Here is a 21801-nt window from a genome sequence, read left to right on the forward strand (position 1 = left end):
CTTGAGTGAACTTCTCTAACAGCCTCAATCCTATGAAATAAGCCCAAATTAGTTCAAAGGTGCTTATGCCAATGGACGTTGACTCCTTGTCACACTTGTGGCCAGCTTTATGTGATGAAAACTGAACCAGCATCCATCCTTGGTATTCTCTTCCAGCTCTTGCATGGAACTTACTAGTCTGTCATCTCAGGCTAGTTATGCTCTTGAATCAGTTATCCACATGAGTGAACTCTTGATGTGACTATAACTGATGCGAAACCTGTATTTCTTTTCTTCAAAGGCGTCTAAAACCATTATGGCAAAAAATCCATGTAGTTTATTTTCAAAATAGAAAGTTGTATAAAAATGGAGTCTCTTTTCAAAACTTTAAACTAGGATATTATACTTCATGCTATACCTGATACAAAGCATGGGCTGTTAAACAAAGCATTGACCTTCCAGTGAAATGGAAACCAAATATTACATTAAAAAGCTTTCTGTGTGAATCTTCTGTTACTTATTTTACATTGTGGTTAACAATAAGAACTTCCAAAATAGAAAGCACCAAGGATTTCTAGGTCCACAAGTTCAATACACGATGCGTTTACTTTGAAATTTCTGATGAAAGCAATAAGGCAACCTCTTTCAAGAGTCAGCTAAACAAAATGGAATTCAGTTTTTGAGGCCTTGGGCAAAACTTGATATAAGAATGATCCTGGCCAAGACACTATTTTGCAACAAAACAAATATTCTCAATATGCTTATATTATCATGTACATCCTTGCATGAAAGTAAATCAGACCTGGATATGGCAATGGACTCTATATGGGGGTACCTTTGCAGACTACAGGAAGCTTCAACCAGTCCAGAATGGAGCAGCAAGAATGTTAGTGGGAGCTCACCCCTGGATCAGGCTACACCTATCCTGTGACAACTGCACTGGTTACATATTTATTTTCATGTACAAGTCAAAATATCAGAGATGGTTTTTAAAACCCCAAATGGCTCTGGCTTAAGATATCTGATGGAATGCCTTCGCCTGTGTGTTGCTAAGCTATGGGAGAGACTCCCATCCATCAGGGAGACTTATTTTACTGTGGAGATAGCAAGGCCTTCTCAGTGGGCAGCCCCCACATTGTGCAACATGTTGTCTGCTGAAGCCTAGGTTGTTCATTCTCTTGTTTTCCATGGGTTTGTGAAGATGCTTTTCTTTCAGCTGGCTTTTGCTGATGGACTATCTGAAGAGACAGTTTCATCTCTGCTTCCTGTTTCTTTTCAGCTGTTCTTGAATGCATTTTGCCTTTACTGGGGCTTTAATGTGAATCTGATCTATTTGTTGTAAACCATCTTAAATTATGTGTATAAGTGTTTTTAAAAATCTTATCTAAATAAATATAAATTACAGTAGAAGAACTGGTAGCAAGAGATTTAGTCTGCAATCCTGTGCAGGTTTCCTAAGACTATGGCCCACTGAATACAGTAGGACAGCTAGGTAAAATATGCATGGGACTGAACTTTTAGCTATGTATATTTTCATAGCTGCTTATGATTTATTATTCTCTCAACAAAATGGAGATACATCAACACCGCTCAGTGCCTACTTGGAAACCCGAAGAAAAATGTGCAGCACTTCATGTCTGGGATTTATTTTACTTTCATCACCATGAGATAAGTTCAAGAAACTAATAACTATTTTTTATGCATAGGTTGAAATAAAGATAGCAAACTCAACTGTCAAAGAGATGAAAATACCAGAGGGACAGAAACAAAGATCTGCACTTTCTTCCTGCCAGAGGGGCATTCATTAAAATTCTTCAGGTATTTATGCTTTCAAAGTATGTGGGCTTAAATTCAGGGATTTTTCGTAACAAATCACAGGAATAGTGCTGCTGAAGAGTTTCAGATAATCAGTTGGAGCCAAGGTGTATGAAGCACGTCAAATGTGGGGCAGGCATGGGTAATTTCAGCCAGTAGCAGAAATATGCATTAAAAAAAATAAATAATACTATTTTTACATACATTTCATAAACATTTAGCTACTTTGGTGAAACAACTGAATGGAAAAGAATAATTATGGAGTTTCTCCAACATGGCTTTATTTGAATATTTCACCTGCAGTTGTAGGCAAATCTGCAGGAATCAACAGAAACTATAAGTTATTTCTTGCCCTACATACACATTTAGGTTGCAATTAAATGCACATTTACCTCAAGTAAGTTCCACTGAACTCAGTAAATGAGAACATCCAATCTTTGTTCCATGCATGAATAAGGAAATGCAGTAGTGCAGTGGGGGGCGGGGGGAAGGAAGGGTGTAGCCCTGGGCACAAATTTCTGAGGGGGTGCAATCAGGCACCATCACCACCAGCTCCCTCATCAAGGCCGGAGCTGTGGGGAGGCAAACCGTGCACAGGGCGGGCCTTCAGGGCTGGGGCAGCACCTCCTTTTCCTCATGGCTGGCAAAGGGACACTTGTGCATGCTCCGCCCCTGGGATGGCCAAGAGGGAGGGATGAAGAAAGCACTGCCAGAGCCATGTGCGTTGCCCAGAGCACCTCGCTGCAGGGACAGGAGGACAAGGTTACACAGTGAAGCTCCTGGCTTCACGTTTCTCTGCCTTATCTCTGCCCTCAGGTTGGGGCTAGTTTGCAAGGAGAGATTCCCTTGATTGGATGCTGGCCGGCGAAGGGACTGACTGCTGCCCAGTCCACTAGGGGGCACAACACTTGCCCCGCCCAAGGCACCGGCAACCCATGCTACACCCCTGAAGAAATGTGCATGTGTTTGAGAAAGATAGGAGGAGGAAACCATAGCTTTTCCCATCTTTCTCATACACTTGCCCCAACACATCCCTTCAGTAAAAAGCCGTAAGCTGTTTGGTCTCTTACTGTGGCGTAAACCCAACTACCTCAGATGTACAGATGGCTGATTTAGATCTTTATAGTCATCCTTGGCTTACTGTTTTGTGTGTAATGCATCTGTTTATATATGAATGAATAAACATGTCGGACAAAAAAATGCTGCTTTTAAATATGATTAGTCAGTCTTTTCCTAGATTAGCACAATAGTCATTCCATTCAAGAAGCAGGTAGATGAAGGCAATTTAATTATTGAAAAATCCAGATCCCAGTGCATTTTAAGTACGTACATACTTCTTTAGGTATTGAGTTTATAGCTTAGTTCCTCATTAGGAAGTACATTCCAGCTCCTGTAAATCTCAAACATACTTTTTATCATCTTTCAGAATACACTTATGCAGCACTGATTAATAAAGGCAAACAATACAAGTTTCCCATTGCTTTATGTGCTAAGGGTTTGATTAATCATTCTTCCTGGAGTTTCACACATAGCAGGGGGGAATAAAATATAAGAAAGCTGTAAGATTATATGTAACAGTGAGAGCCAGCCTTAAAGCAGTTCCCTAAAGCAAAAGCAAGCTGAACACTAAATCAGAGAACTATGAATATGAATCTTTTATTCTATGAGCCATGTGATGATAATAAATTATCTCTGAAAAAGAAATCTGTTAGATCTAAATCCCCCTACAACAGCATCTTGTATAATAGGGAGATTCAGTACCAGAACCACTCCAAAGCCGCAGGGAAGTCAAACAGATTAAAAGGCAATTCATTCAACATAGCTGTTGGCATTGGGAAGACAGGTCAGTAACACAGCCCTACTGACTTCTACTGTCAACAGTTTGTACAACCCTTCCAAGTAGCAAAGAAACCTGAAAACAGACTGAATATAAGGGTGATCCCTAACAAAGTCACAGTGTGTAGCGTGTTCCCATTCAGTATTCCTGCTAGTGATTTCCTTTTCAGCATAAGCCATTCAATTCCCCTTCCTGTTTTGAATTCTACCCTCCACCCCTCAGTCAGTCACCATTCTGTGCCCTCTGAGCATGCTCACTCCTCACTGAGTGGTTTGTGTTCTCTTCTGAAGGTTTTTTCTTAAAACAATAAATAAAAACAAATCTGGTACTTCAACAAGCCTTGAGTTCCCTCAAGTCTGTCTATTTTCGCCATGTCACACACTTTGAGAAGGAGGGTGCAATTAGTAAATATTGATTTAAAAATTGCAATAAAAAGAAGAGTAAATATTTGCACTGTCTTTGCATCAAAAGCTGACTCTCATGCAGGTCACCTTTTTGTCTTTTGTACAATTTGCTATTGTATGATAGAATTAAGATGACCAACATAAGAACATGGGTGTGCATTAAAAAAATATACACTAGTTAGTTAGTTAATTTACCATTTGCCAGTTGAAGTAAATTAAGAAAGGAATTGAAATAATTAAGTTACACCAATTTTAGAAAGTCTCAATGTGAAATTCAGGCATATTAACTTTAAACTTAGAATACTGTGGCTTCACTACCTCCTTACAAATATTCAGAGTACACTTTGAGAAGACTGGACATCTATTCAACTGAGACCACAAAAGTTGTTTCAGTTTGCAGAATGTCTGCAAATTGCAACAAATGAGGAAAATGAGAGAGCAATTATGTATCATCTCATGTTATGTATTCACACAAGCCAGGAGCCTAAAAGGTAAGATAATACAGAAAATTGTCGCCTGATTGTCCATCCCAATAAATAAAGGGCAAACAGAAGCTATTCCTTGTTTTTACCTTTTGATATTTAACAATGCCCAAGGAATTCCTGTTGGCGTGTTAAAGGCTGGAAGCAGTTTCTCTCCTAGTTCTACTGCTTTCTTCCGAAATACCTGTAAAATTAAAATCAGCAATAGTCAGACAAATCAAGAAACAATAAACTCTAATTCACCTGGAGCTGTGGAACTCTCCCAGGTCAGAGTCCAACACATGGTAAGTAGGATTTGGAATACTTCATGGACACTTTCCCATAACAAAATGAGTTAGAAGCTTTGTTCTAATTTTTAAGTGAAAGCTGAACATTTTTGGAAAGGATCCTGGAAAATCCATTCATTTATGAGACTTGTAGACCCCAGAACAGATTACATATATGAAAAACAAAATAGAATAAAAATTGAACATAAAAAATCCATAACTCCAACAAAGAAAAAATAATTTCACACTTCCTCTTTTCATCAAGCCATAAAAATTATGTCCAACATACAACTGTATTCTTCATTCAGACAATCATGCATTTTATTATTTAGTTCCCAATTTATAAACCCACCCTTCACATAGTGATCCCTGGGAGGCATACAACATAAAATCAAACTTAATCAAGCTAATGTGATTTACCACCAATGATTCACACATTTATTTGCATGTGCTCTAGTGGCCATGCTTCAAACCCATCCAATAGACAAGTGGCAGTCTATCACCACATCAGGGTACTGGTTCTAGACAAGACTTGCCAATTTCATTCATGTGCACAGGTAGGTTTTTTCAAGAATGCTGGTAACTAAACTGAGTGGATCTGACAGTTCACCCACTTGAATCCGTTGCCTCTAATCTATGGCTCTGTTCACCAGCACTTAAAGATGAAAGGAGAACGATGAATAACATTGGCACAAAGCAGAGTTAGGAACAGAAAACACTTCATATGTCCAGATTTTGCTCACATTACCACAAAATGACTATTGCAATTTGCTAATTAGGTTTTGTTATCTTATGAGAAGAGGAGCAAAAACCCAGTGGAAAAAAGATTAATTCAGCTAACAGTAAAACTTCTGTTAGCAGAATGGGGAAGGAAGTACTTTTCAGCTACTCCCTCTCTCTCTGCAATCCGCCATGCCTCCCTAAATCTGCTCTGAAGGACTGGGAGGATGATCTGGAGTAAATTTAGAGAGAGGTTGATGAAAGGGGGAATAGCTGAAAACTGCTTCCTTCCCCATTCTGCTAACAGACGCCTTACCTATCTGAATGACACAAACGGATTATAAACCTAAGGAAAGATTTTTTTTTTAAATGTAACTAAAATTCCCTGTAAAAATACAGAGAAGAAAAATGAAAAATGTAGACAGGGCACAGAGTTTGCAGATAACTCAATGCACATGAAAGTCATTGCTCTAAATAAAATTCTTATCTACATATTACTTGAAAAGAACCTTAGTCTGGAGGAGACACTGAAAGTTCCACGAAGTGCCCTGGAAGTTTTCCTACTTGGTTACATACACAATCTTTTGCCTGATCAACCTTTAATCTCTTAGCAGAACCAAACTTTACATCTAACTGGTCAATACTTGTTTTGTTGGCTTTAGAACATCAGGGACTGCAATCTTTAGCTGATCTAAGGTCAATTCATGACAAACAGAAAAACATTTATTCCAACGAAACAAAAATGCAGGTTCAGTGCCACAAAAATTGAATTATCTAGGACTGCACAAACAATTGACAAATCCCTGCTTCAAGAACCGAAGCAGAGTCACTTCAAAAAGGTTTGTCTGAAGTGGATCTCTACAAAGCACTATGGGAATTCAGATGTTTAATCACAGCAAACTGAGTCTCCAAAAAATTCTCCTCTAGTTTGTCATAGAAGAAAAATGCCAGAGCTGGGAGAGAGACATGTCTTTTGTGACAGACAGGTCTAGCTTTTAATCAGAGGACATCATTTTACCAGGGCTCTCCAATCACACTGCTTTGGGAGACGGGATGCTGAAAACATCACCTAGTTTTTGTCTTTTCTGTGCTTTGTCAATTCTTTGTGCTCTGCCAGTGGTGACTGCTTGGAAAACACTGAACATTAAAGCCCTTCTGCCTTTGTGCCACATGCCAAAAATATCCACTCCTATCAAATCAGCTTTGTGCTTAGTTTCTGTGACTTTTGGTGCCAACTGAGCACAACACAAGCCTGAAGCTGTTTCTTTCATTCATCATAACTCCCTAGCCACGGCACTCAACGTCCTGAAATTCTGCAAGTTACTTTCCTAGGGAAACCTCTACAATGTACAACATCTTCATAATAAAATTGTTGCCCTACAGTAAAGTGCCCGCCAGCTCAGGTGTAACACACACACCAAGAATATAGGTGTGGTTAATCCAACAGGCTATATGGGTGAATACCCAGGCGATGGTGATGCCCCAAAGTGGTATCAGACGCAAGTCTGGGAAATCACTTCAATCTCTTCTCCCAAAGCAGTAGAAGACAGAAGGGAAGGGGGAAAGGGAACACACAATAGGGATTCACACACACGCCAGGCAAAGGAAAAGCGGGCAAGAAAGGAAAGGAACAAGCCAGCAGTAAAGATGGTGGACAGGGAAACCAAACAAAATGGTGACTGGTAAAAGACAAAGCTGAGGAGGAAAAAACAACAACCAGCCCTCAATCATACCAACCAAACAGACAAAAACACTCTGGAAAACACATCATGCCACACACCACTCATATAAAGAATAATTAGAAAAAATAAGCTTTAAAGAGACAGAGGAAACACCTGAGGAGAAATCAGTAACAGGAGCCAGAGAAGATGTGTACAGCTTTCGCCGAAGGCATATTGGGCGCGATCTACATCCCAATATGTTGTCCTGCCTTTCAACCACTAGGTGGGGCCATAGACCCAACCCGATAGCCTTGTTACCACAATGTGAAATCTGTAAAGGCTGTCTTGCAGAACTGCTACAGCTTTCCTTCTGAAATTTGGCAGGATTCATCCACTTAGAAGGGATCAAATGTTGCTCTTTTCCAAACCAATGAAGTGGGGTCCAAACCGAATTCTGTGGTTTATACACACCCCTAGCATTTTCTTCAGTTTCAATAAGCTGGTATTGACCTTAAGTAAATAATGTCCAAATTCAATGCTCTGAACTGTTGCATCTTTTAAGTAGCAATCCAATTTTGTATGCAGGTGTTAAAAGTTAATTGGAATGTCATTTTCCTACTGTTTTATCTATTAAGTAGTTGAAGTAATTTATTCTTTCAGGGAGACACATGAAAAGGTCTCCATTCTTATAAGCCAAATTACATTTAGGATAAGTCAAATTACTTCGCAATCTCAGAGATCCTAATAAAATATGGCTATAATACTGATAACCACAAAATGGTGTAATGTATGGAACATAAGCAAAGTTTGCTGTGGGACCAGAAAACTGTGGATGTAAAGCGGAGGCTATCAGACAAAGTTGTCTGATGGTGTAAAGTTGGTGTAAGTGTTACCACAAGTAAGATGGAGTCTACAGCACAGTATCAAAAAAGAAATTCAGAGAAACTGAACACCACATTTGCTGCATGGGAAGATTTCCTCTCTCCTGTTGTGTGCTGTTCCATTGGTTCTCCCAAGTCCCCACCGAGCAAATTTTGGAGGTGGGGAGCAGTGTGGGGAGTTGACCAGGGAGAAGCCCCATTGTGCAAATAGAAGTCTTTGCACAAGGTCTCTGCTGACAGGACTCATAAGCTGAATCCTGCCGTCAGGGAAAAATAGTTGTCCTGATTTTAGGCAGCATGATACAGCGCAAGCTCACACTGTCTCTCTGCCCTGCTGCCACCCTACACTTAAGTAAAGGTAAAGGGACCCCTGACCATTAGGTCCAGTTGTGGCCGACTCTGGGGTTGCGGCGCACATCTCGCTTTATTGGCCGAGAGAGCCGGCGTACAGCTTCCGGTTCATGTGGCCAGCATGACTAAGCTGCTTCTGGCGAACCAGAGCAGCGCACGGAAATGCCGTTTACCTTCCCGCCGGAGCGGTACCTATTTATCTACTTGCACTTTGACGTGCTTTCGAACTGCTAGGTTGGCAGGAGCTGGGACTGAGCAATGGGAGCTCACCCCGTCGCGGGGATTCGAACCGCCAACCTTCTGATCGGCAAGTCCTAGGCTCTGTGGTTTAACCCACAGCGCCACCCGCATCAGGCACCCTAAGAACAATATCCCAAGACTTCTCAAAGAAAAGCAAAAGAATTCACATTTTTGTTTTTTCAACTACTGTGTATGTAAGAAAGAAAAAGGGGACACCCACCTTTCTAGACTCTCAAAGTTATTTGCACACTTGTTATGGGGGATGAACTCCTCATTTGGAGTATGTACATACAGGGTAGTTTACAGGAACTTTGGGAGTGAGAGTCTGGGAGTGGCACAGACTCCCACAAGAGATGATGAACTCTCCTTCCTTGGTGGTTTTTAAGCAGAGGTTGGATGGTCATCTGTCATGGATGCTTTAGCTGAAGTTCCTGCATTGAGGGGTTGGACTAGATGTCCCTTGGGTCCCTTCCAACTCTATGATTCTATGACTCTCTTGAAGAGCTCAGCGATTAGGTCTTCCCATTCTTGAGACATCCCAGACCCAAGTTGTTAATGGCTTTGAACCCAGCCTGGTAGTGTATGAGGAGGTAGTGCAAGCTTTTGAGCACTAGAGTTATGTGCTTGCAGCATTTCTCCAATTAGCCAGTCCCTGGTGTGTTGTTGGCTAACTTCCAGTCCCCTAAGCCAAACTTTGGGCTTTAACCTGTTACTTAGTATTATAGATTTAGAGCTACTATTGAAGACCATAAATGATCTTACCTCTTCTCCAGAAAGGTAGTATGCTGAAAGCAGCCCACCAACAAAGCGAATGTTCACTTCAAAAACGGAAACTTCTGCATTCTATGAATACAAATACAATACATTTTTAGGTAAATTATAGTGAATTTTCAACATGAAAAGGAAATACAATGTCTGCAGTAGTCTCCAGTTGTTTCTAGGGTCTGGTTTGCATGACATGGTAAGCCAATTTTGGCAGGCACCTCGAGAGGAGCTTGCAGCTGCTTTGCTCCTCCTGGTGCTTTTAACTCCTGTGCTGCACTGAGCTAAGTCAAGGTTTGGCTGAGCACGTTGCTTGAACCCAAGCTCACGGTGAGGTTCTCTCCTCACTAAACACAAAATGTATCCATGATTTTTTACAAACTTGGCTCCATATCACAGACAGGGAAGTCACTATGAACTCTTTGCCTCCAGGAGGATACACTATCCAAAGATTTAAGCATAATTCTTGCCCAATTTGCATTCAGTGTTTATGCCAGTTTTAAGCTTCAAAATGCAGTATGAAAAAGTTTATATCCAGAAGCAGAAATAAAACGATGCTTCACAAAGACAGAAACATCAGTTAAATTCTAAGAAAATGTATTTGTTTCCACAATGAAGGAAATAGTTCACCTAAGGAAGAGTTTAACAGACTACTAAAATTATTTGAACCTCACACCCTTACCATGTCCACAGCACTACGTTTTTGTTTTAAAAAACCTCCTAAGAATAGGATTATTGGCAAAAGCTCTTTGTGAATCATACCTCTATGGGACAAACACATTTTCAGGATGTTGTTATTATTCCCTGTCTTTCCAGAGAAGACAGTTCTTCCTAGATTCTTTATGCCCATTTCTTTGTTGCAAATAGTTACACCATTTTACAACAATTAATATATCATGTATTGCTTGTTACACTATTCACATGATCCTGATCTTGACTGGGACTCTGCAGTGGTTTCTCATCCAAATTCCCCCATCTCCTATTTGCCTCTGAATGGACTGTCTGCTATAAACAGCACTGGCAGGAGCAGGAGCAGCCACAGAATAACTTCTTGGTGGAGAACTGGCAGCTGTAGGCGATTCTTCTGTTTAGTACTCTATGGAGCTGATTTTCATCCAGAAAGCTAAATTAAGCACTTAAAAACAACAGCCTGTGCTTAACATGTAGTTAGGCCATTAATTACTGCCTAGCTTATGCCAATTTTTTATAACAAGGCAAAAACTTTGCATACAGCTACAGCTCTCTTTATTAGTATATTAATTCCATAACATGATAAATTTTGTTTTAAATGTGGAGAGAAAAGATATCACAAAAACTTAAAACTTTTTATCATATATTACTCAACTTTCTCTCATACAATCTAAGGATACTATCATTTTAAATCATAGCCCTAAATAAACCTTGCAGATTTGCTGAAGCTAACAACTGTACAAACCATAGCATTTCTAGAGTATGTTACACAATCCACTGAGGCATGTGGAACAAATGAAGCAAGAGATTGTAGTCAGCGTAGACACGAAAGCTCTGTATTTAATAGGAGAGCTATCCTTAAGCTCATTATGGCAAGCTAGCATCACCCTGGGAAAACATGTGGATGAGAGAGATTTGAAGAGAAGCTGAAGAGGCTTTACTTAACTTCTAGGAAACCAGTCTGCATTTGAATGGGAATGTGGGGGAGAAGACAATGAGGAGTCTTATTCAAGCCTGTATCAGATTTCCCTATGAGCAGATAATGAAGTCTCAAATCAAAGATGGTGGGGGGCACTTAAAATATTCTCTCCCCTCTCGCAAGCTTCAGAAAACTATCAAGATATATCATGTGTAAATGTAAGAAATAAAATATCTGATGAATGCAGTTGAAAATCAGTATGCAGTAACACAGGGATCATGGATTTTAACACTAATTGTTTGTCAGCAACCTATTTCTATATCAAATATACCATAAAGGTCAGGAAAGAGAAATAATGTACTGTATTCTTCCATATATAACATGCCTCAATGTATAAAATGCCCCCTATTTTGGGGGACTCCAAATTGAGAAAATGGGGGGGGGGGTATTGTATCCATGTACAAGATGACCCACAATTTTGAACATAATTTTTAAATAAAAAAACCTAGTCTCGTACACAGAAAGGTATGGTAAGTATTTGTATAAAAGTTGGGAGGAGCAGATCTAGAATCAGGAAGTGGCAGGGGAATATGAAGACTTCCTTCCAATATGTCTTTTTAGTGGGGGAAGGGGGAAGAATATGTACTTGCTCACTGAACTGTAAAGTTGCAGAGCAAGCCTTTTCTAAAAGTTGCTGGGTCAGATGTGGATTTTCAACTCCAGTCAAGTCAGCACTGGTTATTACCAGGGTCAGACTTTGGTAATATGGCCCCCTGACTGAATAGTTGCCCAGATGTTGGCAAACTACCAGATGTAAGGTCTGTTTATGCTATACTAAGATCACCTTTGTTCTTTCAAAATCAGATAATTCAGGAGTGAACTTATTTCCTCTCTACCTTCTGCAGAACTCTATGTTCAGAATTTGGCAGCTCTGCCATCACACATTCTTCATCTCCCTTAATCAGGCTTCCTCAACCTTGGCTCTCCAGATGTTTTGAGACTACAATTCCCAGCATCCCTGACCACTGGTCCTGCTAGCTAGGGATCATGGGAGTTGTAGGCCAAAAACATCTGGAGGACTGAGTTTGAGGAAGCCTGCCCTTAATCATTGGATTGCTCCACCCATTTGTCTTTTGTTGTTGTTCATTGGAAGTTTCTTTCTTTGAGTAAGCCCATTTACTATCATTATTATCAGTTACATTTATTAGCTGCTTTTTGTTGCCGCAGGCTACTCAAAGTGGCTTTACATAAAAAAGAAATAATAAATTTAAAGTTTATCACAAAGGAAGTTAGAATTCTATGTCCCAAGCTGTATCACTTTGTGTTTATGCAAAACTACATTTTCCCTGGTACTGCTTTTGGAACTCTTCATGGTCTGCTTGGAATTTTCTATCCTGAAAATTCCACAAGTTTTGCTATCTCACCAAGCATCCCTGTCTCCAGTTTTCACACTAAATGCTGTTAGTCTTAATACAGAACATTGCAGCACTCAATTTTTATGACTTTATTCCATCTTTAGCTACCCTCTGGTTCCTGTTTATTAACTAGTTGATCCCTATTTATAACATAGGCATGCCACTGTTTGTGAATTAATTTCATTAAATCTTGCATGAAATTACTCCCATTTATTAGGAAGGATTAAAACTAAAAATGTATTTAGTTAGATATTCCTTTGGTAACATCATCAGAATATGCAGCAAAGGCTAGATTTAAATACATAAAGACTTCTGGGAAACATCGAGGTGATTATAAATACAAATTCCACAGTGACCTGACAAACAATACCTTGGCAGAAAGATTTTTCTTTCAGTGAGACATGCAGGAAACAGATAAATGGAAAGGTGCTGCTGCTTATAATTTTGTGTTTGAATGGGATTTCCTGAAATTTTAATTGCTATATGCTGAGAAAAATTGAGGTGATACAGCCACTTTTCAACTTCAAGAATAGGAGGCAGAACATTAATTGCTGCCTTGGTCTAACAAAATATTGTTCACATTCTAGCATTACATTCAGATCCTCTCTAGAACAGCCCCATGGCGTGGGAAAACACAATTACTACAGAAATATGACACCCAGGTTTGCAGTTCTTGGGACAGAGGAAGTTATGAAGGTCTTTTAAAGTAACTGTCTACCTAACATATGTTTTCTAAGTAAGAACACAGTTTAACTAGAATTTAAATTTTATTTTATAATATATACCTGCCACAATTACCTTTTAAAAAGATTCTTACTAAAGGATTTTACATTTTAAATAGGTAGTAAAGCAAAATGACATATTGGAAGTCCCATTTGAATTGTGTTAAATAGCTAAAGATTTAAAGTTTAAAGCTCTGTCTCATTTGAAGAGAAAAAGAAGTGTCATAAGGGTGAGATAAGTAACTTGCTTAGAATGAAACTTGCCTAGGCCTGTTCTGGGTTTGAAACCCATGTTGGGCAAAAGATTCCTGCACTGCAAGGGGCTGGACTAGATGACCCTCGTGGTCCCCTCCATCTCTACAGTACTATGATTCTCTTCTGAGGACTGCTAAAAAAAATAAATCTCTGAACATTCTTCAAGTCAGAGTTGTCACTATGTGTGCAAGCAGTAGAAAAAGAACACAATACTCACCACATTAAAATCTAGATTTTTCTCTACCCATTCTTTAGCTTCTTTAAATTCATCTTTCATTTCCATGATGTACAGTGTATCCAAGGCATCGACAATTGTTGCTCCTTGAATATTACCTGAAAAGGGCCAGCACTGTAATTAATGATAAGCTTTTTTTGCTGCTCTATCAAGAAATATTTATAAAGCAGACAAAGATCATAATAACTTTCATGGTTCTCAGTCTACACAAACTACAATAGAGTTGCAGATATTATGAAGGGAAAATCCTTACAGTAACTGGATTTTTAAATTTGCTTTAGTGTCCTATTCTATGGCACTGAAAATCTGATGCACACTTGTGCGCTATGGTCTAGTTGTCTGCTGCATTTGTGAAACTAAATTTCTTGTCAACAGGCCTACAAATCAAATATCAGTCCATAAATAATAAAATACTTCATTTTGTAGAAAGCTTATGATTGAAACAGAATATGTTGAATAATAACTATGATCCCTGAATTAAGAGCACTATTTGGGATTCTTTCCTATCCTGCTATACTGCCTGAATACCACCCTTTTGTTCGCACAGCCCCCTGCAAGCATGCGGCATTTCTTCACACTTCATATTCCTCAAATAATACAAATAATAGAACTGTGCCTCAGTTCTATTATCCTCCAGGCCCTGTCTATAAGATGCTCTTATTCTGTTACAGAATATAATGATATTGCGTCTCACCATGATGAGAAGGTTGGGTGCAAGAAAGGTGGTAGTTTGTTAGGTTTTTATTTTTTTAAAAAACTCAGCATTTCTATTCTGAATCACATCATTTTAGCTATTTCTCCTCTACCTGACCCCTCAGTTAACACAAGTATTTCTTGTAACAGTGCATTTGTTATTCATTAACTATTGAAATGTTACAGCTGTGTACAACGACAAATATTTTACAGAAAAAGATATGAGATATCTTGCAAACAATGCAAGAACATTAGCATGTAAAGAAAATGTAAGCAATTCTTTTGGCGAACAACTTCTGAATGGGCCTCAACTGGCAACTGCAAAATCATATAAGTGTCTTGAAACAACACACATCAGTGCGAATTTCCTTTCTGTAAAACCAGCAATAAAAGCACAAATAATAAGCTGAACCACACGTCCCACACCAACATATGACTCTCCATTCACTAAGAACAGTAAGAGAAAGTGAAAGGCATACCTCATCTTTTAAAAGGTTTGAATACATGAACTTGAAAACTGGCTGAATTCTCAAGTGCTCAATTCTAAACTAGAAAGAAAGCATAACACTTGCCTACAGGGAGATTGCACGCTCTGATTCATGAGCCAACCAATGTGGCACCTGGAAGCACCCATAGAGGCCTTCCCTGCCACCTGCAGCATCCCCTCCCCACTGCTGAAAATTGGCTTGAAAGAATATGCTGCTCTATGATGATGCTGGGAACAACTGCTGATCTGAATTGTCTGCTTTCAGCATAACTTTAGTTGTATCTTCAATTCAAAATGCAGTGAATTTCACCTATCTAACAAAGAACATCAAATTCCTGAGCCAGGGATTTCAGAACTTTTTCTTAGGCCCTCTTGACTGCAAGTCTCTTTTCTTCAGTGATCAAGCTGGCATCCATAAAGGCAGCTGTGGCAAGCAGGACAATACCATATCTGATGCTCTGCATACCAACATTATGCATTTCTATTGTGCTGAACTCTGCCTTTTTATCAGAAGTGGAAGGTGTATTTGGCTTTTCTAATGTCAGTTCATAACTTCCATCATTTCCATCTTGGTCATCATCTATGTGTTATTCATTTTCATCAGCACAGAAAATTATTTCGTTTGATGGTATTGAATCATCTAATCTACTTCTATGCTTATATTCAACAAGCCTTCTCTCATCTTCTTGCTGCTTCCACTTTTTAACTTGTTTGTTATGCTCAAGCATATGTAATACACTTGTGATTACTAGATAATCATTTTAATGATTATTATGCAATTTTACACACATTGTTTAAAAAAATGACAAGTTTTAAATTACTGGAAATTCCACAAAATGTTAAAAAGTCAATATTTGTTTGCAAAGTACAAATCAAAACTAAATTACAGTTGTACCTTGGTTCTCAAACGGCTTAGTTGCCGAACAAATCAGCTCCCGTATGCCGCAAACCCAGAAGTAAGTGTTCTGGTTTGCAAATGTTTTTCGGAAGCCGAACGTCTGATGCGGCTTCTGCTTGAGTGCAGGAAGCTCCTGCAGCCAATCAGAAGCCACACCTTGGTTTTTGAATGGTTTTGGGAGTCGAACAGACTCCCGGAACGGATTAAGTTTGAGAACTAAGGTATACTTATTTAACCAAAATATCTTTTGAATTCCCAACTCATGTTACAACTTTTTAGCAACCCTAATTTTTTGAAATTTAAAGTTGAAAAATTCAGCATACCCTATTATGAGAACCTACAATTTTATTCTCTTATACTACTTGAAGCTGCATCCCTATGTACACTTACAAGGGGGTAACTCCCAATGACTTGCCTCTAATTAAATATGCATTGGGTTGGCCTGCATGTTTATTCCAAGTGTGAGATAGTATAATCCCAAATCAAACACCACTGCTATTGGTTTTTCTGTGTTAGATAACATGGCTTGCAGTCAAGCGGTGGGAACTAGCCCTGGATGTTTACAGGGAAATAAATGCATTATCAAGTGGTACTACTCACAACACTCCAGCAATTTAGTTTAGTTATATTATGAAGGCAAATATCAAATATTATTCCTATACTTTAACCATCTTTAACCAACATTCCTCTGTGAAACAAACTCAGAAAAGCCTTCCAAGACAAATATGCTACTTGACATGACATCATTTAGAGGACAAAATAGGGTAATGCAATTTAATAGCATGAACAGAATAAAGTTATTTGATTTACCAATAAATCCTGGAACTAGTTATGCTGCCAGAAGAAGTGTTATTGGATTTAAAATAGTTTATCTTATTAAATCAGCATAAGCTATAAATACAAACTTCAGTGTATGGCTCCAGCAGGACAATTTACCCACTGAAATAGCATGTTTCTTAAGTCTCTAAAAGCAGGGCACACTGAATTGTGATGCTTAGCATCTGCAGAGGAGCCTTGGATCAGAGTTTTAAGTATGCCATGTCATATATATATATATATATATATATATATATATATATATATGAATAGGAGCTTAGCCTTTGAAATAAGTATGTTGTAAGTAGTCATCTTGCCTCATTCCTGACTAGCTGCCACTACAACTTCCTGTAAACACTTCCCTGAATTCTGGAAGACGTGAACTTGTACTTGCCTGGCTGCATGTGAACTACACACAAAGGAGCTTAGCTGAAATGAAAGAAAGAAAGAAAGAAAGAAAGAAAGAAAGAGAAGGGACAACACCAGCAAAACAAAGTACTGCACAATATAATGAAGCAGGTAGACATCAAGGGGAGGGGAGGGGAGGTTAGCAGTTCTCACAAGGATGTTTGCCTGACCTGTGATTTGCAACAGACCAGCAACAAATTGTCAGAGTAAAAGCATTACATTTCATGGCCTTACAGGAAAGTACTAAGAGATAGGCTGTATTCAATGGCCTGCAGCTTGAGCCTCCAATATAAAAAGAACTTTAATCTAAATTCTCAAATCTGCTTATATTTCAGAAAGAACTTCTTTGTTGCTGCCTTTTTTCTGCTATTGTTTTATATCCAGTACCTCATCACTTAAGCCATTAGGACCTGAAACAAATTAGCTCATACAGGGTTTGCTATACATTTGCTACTTACTATAACCCAAACTAAATTTGTAAAAAAATTGATGTTTGTTCATACCATTGGTACTAGATTTACTGGTACCTATACAGTCATACCTTGGTTTTAAAACAGAATGTGTTCTGGAAGTCCACCGGACTTTCAGCTTCCAAGGCAAAGTTCGCAAACCAGAACACTTACTTCCGGCTTTGCGACATTCGAGTTCCAAGTTGTTCGTGAACTAAGCTGTTTGAAAACCAAGGTACGACAGTAGTTTTTTTCTTTGTATGAAGAAGATGTATGCAATGTGAATTAAGGCTAAGTTTAAAACTTTGTTTTTCAAGAGCAGACAGTCTCACAGAGTGCATTGCAGTGATCTTCACATCTGCGTGCACACAGAAGTAAATCAATTTATACATATGTCATACAACATGTAGATCTAAACTGTAATAAAAATTAAGGTTATAAAAAGAGAAAGACCAGCAAAAATAACTTTAGAAGTAAAAATATCATAGTCATAACTCTGACAAAGGATTTAAAAATTCTCATCTGCTTGCTATTTCATTGTTCTATACACTGTGCCCACTCATGTTTGAACCTGTTCATTCTGTAACTTGTTGAACCCAGATATACCAAGTAATTTTACTCATAACTGTTATTTCCTATGATTTAATACACCATTCTTTCAGGTGGGGAATTTCCCCACCCTGTGACCACACACAGTATTTTGCATATAGTATCCTTGCAGAAATCAAATTTTTAGATTACCAATGCATGGACCACTGTGGCTAGATTATCTTTGCCCAGGACCAGACATAGTGGGCATACCAACCAAAGCTAGCTACTGAAGTCAGTTGAGCCTCTAGCAATGAAGATGAATGACTACATTCTGACTACAAGCTTGGTCCTTCAGAAGGAATAAAACTACATCCAGACAAATTTTCTGGACCTGAGGACTACCTATCCACAGTGCCTCCATCTTGCCAGTATTCATGCTCACCTTACTGGCCCTCATGCATCCAGAAACCAGCTCAGGGCTTGCATGTTGACTCCTGACTTGGGCGTTACAGAGAGATAGAACCATCCGCTTATTGAAGCCATTGTTCTCCAAATCTTGTAATGGCCACCCCCAATAGCTTCATATAGATGATAAATAGCATTGGGGACAAAATAGCACCCCACAGCCTAACTACTAGAGGGCAAGCACATTTTAAAGTCCCTAGAGCTCAGTGGCAGATCATCTACGTTGCATGCAGAAGGTCCTAGGTTTAATCCCTGGTATTTCCAGGTACAGCCAAGTGCAACCCCTGTTTGAAACGCTGCAGGGTTGCTGCCAGTCAGTGTAGACAATATAAGCTGTTTCCTTTGCTGCTTTCTGGACTTGCAGGTAGAAGTGGAACCACTGAAGATCAGTGCCTTCAACTCCCAACCAACAGAAGAGATCCAGAAGGATGTCATGGTTGATGGCATCAAATGTTGTTGAAATATCAAGAATGAGTAACATGATTGCACTCCCACTGTCCCTCTCCCAAGGAATGTCATCTATGAAGATGACAGAGGACAACTCAGACCCAAAAACCAGATCACAACCGAGACTAATAATGTTCAAGATAATCTGCATCATACAAGAGTGCATGTACTTGAACTGTCACTACCCTCTCTCAAGCACCTTCCCCAAAATGGGGGTATTGATGATGTATCCCAATTACCACTGGATCAAGGATTTAACAGATGCTCCTAAAGGTGATGGTGAAGTTTACATCCACTACCATACCCTACAGATAACACAGCCACAATGAGCGCTGTGGTGCTCACAAAGTAACAGAGCCTCTTCAATTACACCAGGCTAAACCATTGAATCAGCAAGAATGTGGTGTTACACTTGCTCTCTGTGCTATTAGACCTTTCCTTGATGGTATTTGTTTAGTTTGCAATCTATGTTGCCAGAAGTGAATAATTATTAACATGTGCCAAGGTCAATATATGTAAAGCCCCATAGAAAAGCTGTTTGCTTTCCTTTCCAACCTTGGCTTTTTAGGCCACAGATTTAAAAGCAGCAGCAACAAACTTAAACTGTTAATCAAAAGAGCCAGCTACCAAGATTGCTCTCCACTATATTTAACAATTCTTCCAAAAGTGGAAATATAAATTTATTCTAAGTACTGTGGCATAACAAATATTCAGCTTCTCATAACATTTGCCATAATGCACATAGGTGTACACTATGGCAGCTAAGACATAGTCTATACAACAAAGCCTTTCATCTAGATTTTTTCCCAGAGTAGAAAACTTCATGCAGAATTGCAGCAAGCAAAAGGTTTTCACTAAGAACAACCTCATATTTCATTTTCTCTATCTCACTCCTATGCGAGGTAATATTTAACAGATTTCCCCCTCTCTCATCATGAATGAAGTGGAACATGTTGCCTTGATACAGTGTTATAGAAGGCAATAAATAATTCCATGATCATAGTAAAAAGAGCATGAACTGGGAAATCTGGATGGTGATTGCATGTACTATTCCCTCAACATTATAGGGAAGGAGATACAGGGCTGCTGTTTTTGATGGCAGCTATGACTTTCATATTTTGCCTTTCCTCCAAGGAGCTCAAAGGTAGTCCTGCCCCCCTTCCATTTCATACCACAACCCTGTGATATTAGCTAGGCTCCAAGTGCACAAGACCACTTAGTAAACTTTATATTCTAATGGGAATTTGAACCTGGTATCCCTGCCCTTTGTCTGACTCTCTAAACACTACTGCACTTTAGGCTCTTTTACTTCACTACTGAGCAGCTAAAGAGAAGTTTCCAAACATGAAATGGAGATTACCATGAACATGCAGCCCAAAAGACAACTGAATTTATCGCGTTAGAGTTCTGGCTGGCTAAAGCACATTAAATGAAACAAAAGCTTGGATTCCACTATTTTAAGCACAAAATAGAAGCAGCTAAAGGAGAAAAGATCTACAGGACAAGAAGGCTATTTTTGTTGCTGTTATGAAAGTTCTTAAATTAAGAAACAAGGCTCCCTCAAATATTCCAGAAATTCCTACTGCAAACTATCATCTATTAATAAAGGATATAGATGTTCAAAGCTGATAATACAACAAGAAAAAGCTTAACTGAATGATTCTAATTGCCATTCTTATGTAGCTAGCATGCCTATTTTGAAGAGTGCTTAAAATCTTTATCAGTTTGTCCAGGTTCCATGGTCAACATATGATAACCTTACCATTTTAAATTATTATTTTTGATACTTGAAGCCACTCAAGGGCCCTATGGAGTCATGCTGGTGGATAAAAATCCCCATATAAGGAGTGCAACACTGTAGTGTACCTTGTATGATCTTCCTTGTAAGTGGGGAACAAACTAATAAGACAATGCTGCTTTGGTTATTTTCAATAATCAACCATTTACAGATAACCAGCTGTTGTGACATGTGCTAAGAGCCCACATGCTTCTAATGTAATCTCTAACTTCAGAGCAGTAAATCAGATGATGTCACTAAGTACAAAAGCACATATTACTTACCAAATAAATTGCTTGAGTGTCCTTGTTTCGATATGGGTTTCAGTTCATTTAATCCCCATGCGTAATGTTTATAATTATCCCAGGCATGTTTCATCATCTGGTGGGAAATGAAAGCAGGATTATAATGTTGATTTAGCAAGAAACCATTGCAGTAAATGCTAGCAGAAAATATACTGTACACTGAGAATCAATGTGTTGAATTCAGTGGTTAATTAAATCCATATTGTATTGTAGACATACCACTTTAACATAAAGCATTATTAACATTAAGTTGCTGTTGTGGTGTTTTAGTTATAGTAGGGAGTCTTTTATTCAATTCCATTCTCTATTGTTAATTAGGAATTTGTAATGCGCACCCATTAATTCTCATTAAGAAGTTTAGCTAAAAGACTATTAATCCAATTAAGAATTTCCCTCTAAGACAACAGGCTTCTGAAGCTGGGAACTACAGAAAAGATATTTTATTCCCCCACAACATATGCTTACAAAGTTATGAAAGATAAATCATATGTCTGGTAGAGACTGCAGTTTGGTTACAAGCTAGCAGACTGAAACAACTTGAAAGAAAAGAAAAGAAAAGAAAAGAAAAGAAAAGAAAAGAAAAGAAAAGAAAAGACCAAATCAATGACAGCAGAATACATTCTAGCAAGCATTGGAGTTTTATGAAATATGCTAAATGATCAAATCCTGTAATAGGACTACCCAAGAACTAGATGCTTTCCCATATTTACTAGATGAAAGACTGGTGTTCTAATATTTCACAGGACTCCCACAGCAGCACAGTCTTTGTTCCATCCCCATGCCATGGTTGCCACTAAGCAACAGCTGAGTAAATACAGTGGTACCTTGGTTTAAGAACAGCTTAGTTTATGAACAACTTGGATTAAGAATGCTGCAAACCTGGAAGTAAGT

General features: G+C 38.8%; 1 protein-coding gene across 1 annotated transcript in view; it reads right to left on the reverse strand.

Annotated features, from left to right (window-relative positions):
- The window catches only part of MAN1A1 (mannosidase alpha class 1A member 1), a 53415-nt gene that overhangs the window by 21017 nt on the left and 10597 nt on the right, over window positions 1-21801 (reverse strand). Inside the window, exons 2-5 of the mRNA XM_080999662.1 lie at window positions 20890-20986; window positions 13617-13732; window positions 9399-9479; window positions 4607-4701 (exon numbers count right to left, since the gene is read on the reverse strand). Of these exons, the coding sequence (XP_080855788.1) occupies window positions 4607-4701; window positions 9399-9479; window positions 13617-13732; window positions 20890-20986 (389 nt within the window). The remainder of the gene's footprint in view (window positions 1-4606; window positions 4702-9398; window positions 9480-13616; window positions 13733-20889; window positions 20987-21801) is intronic.

This window comes from Podarcis pityusensis (genome assembly GCF_964106645.2).
Source record: "Podarcis pityusensis genome assembly, chromosome: 3".
NCBI classification, from domain to species: Eukaryota; Metazoa; Chordata; class Lepidosauria; order Squamata; family Lacertidae; genus Podarcis; species Podarcis pityusensis.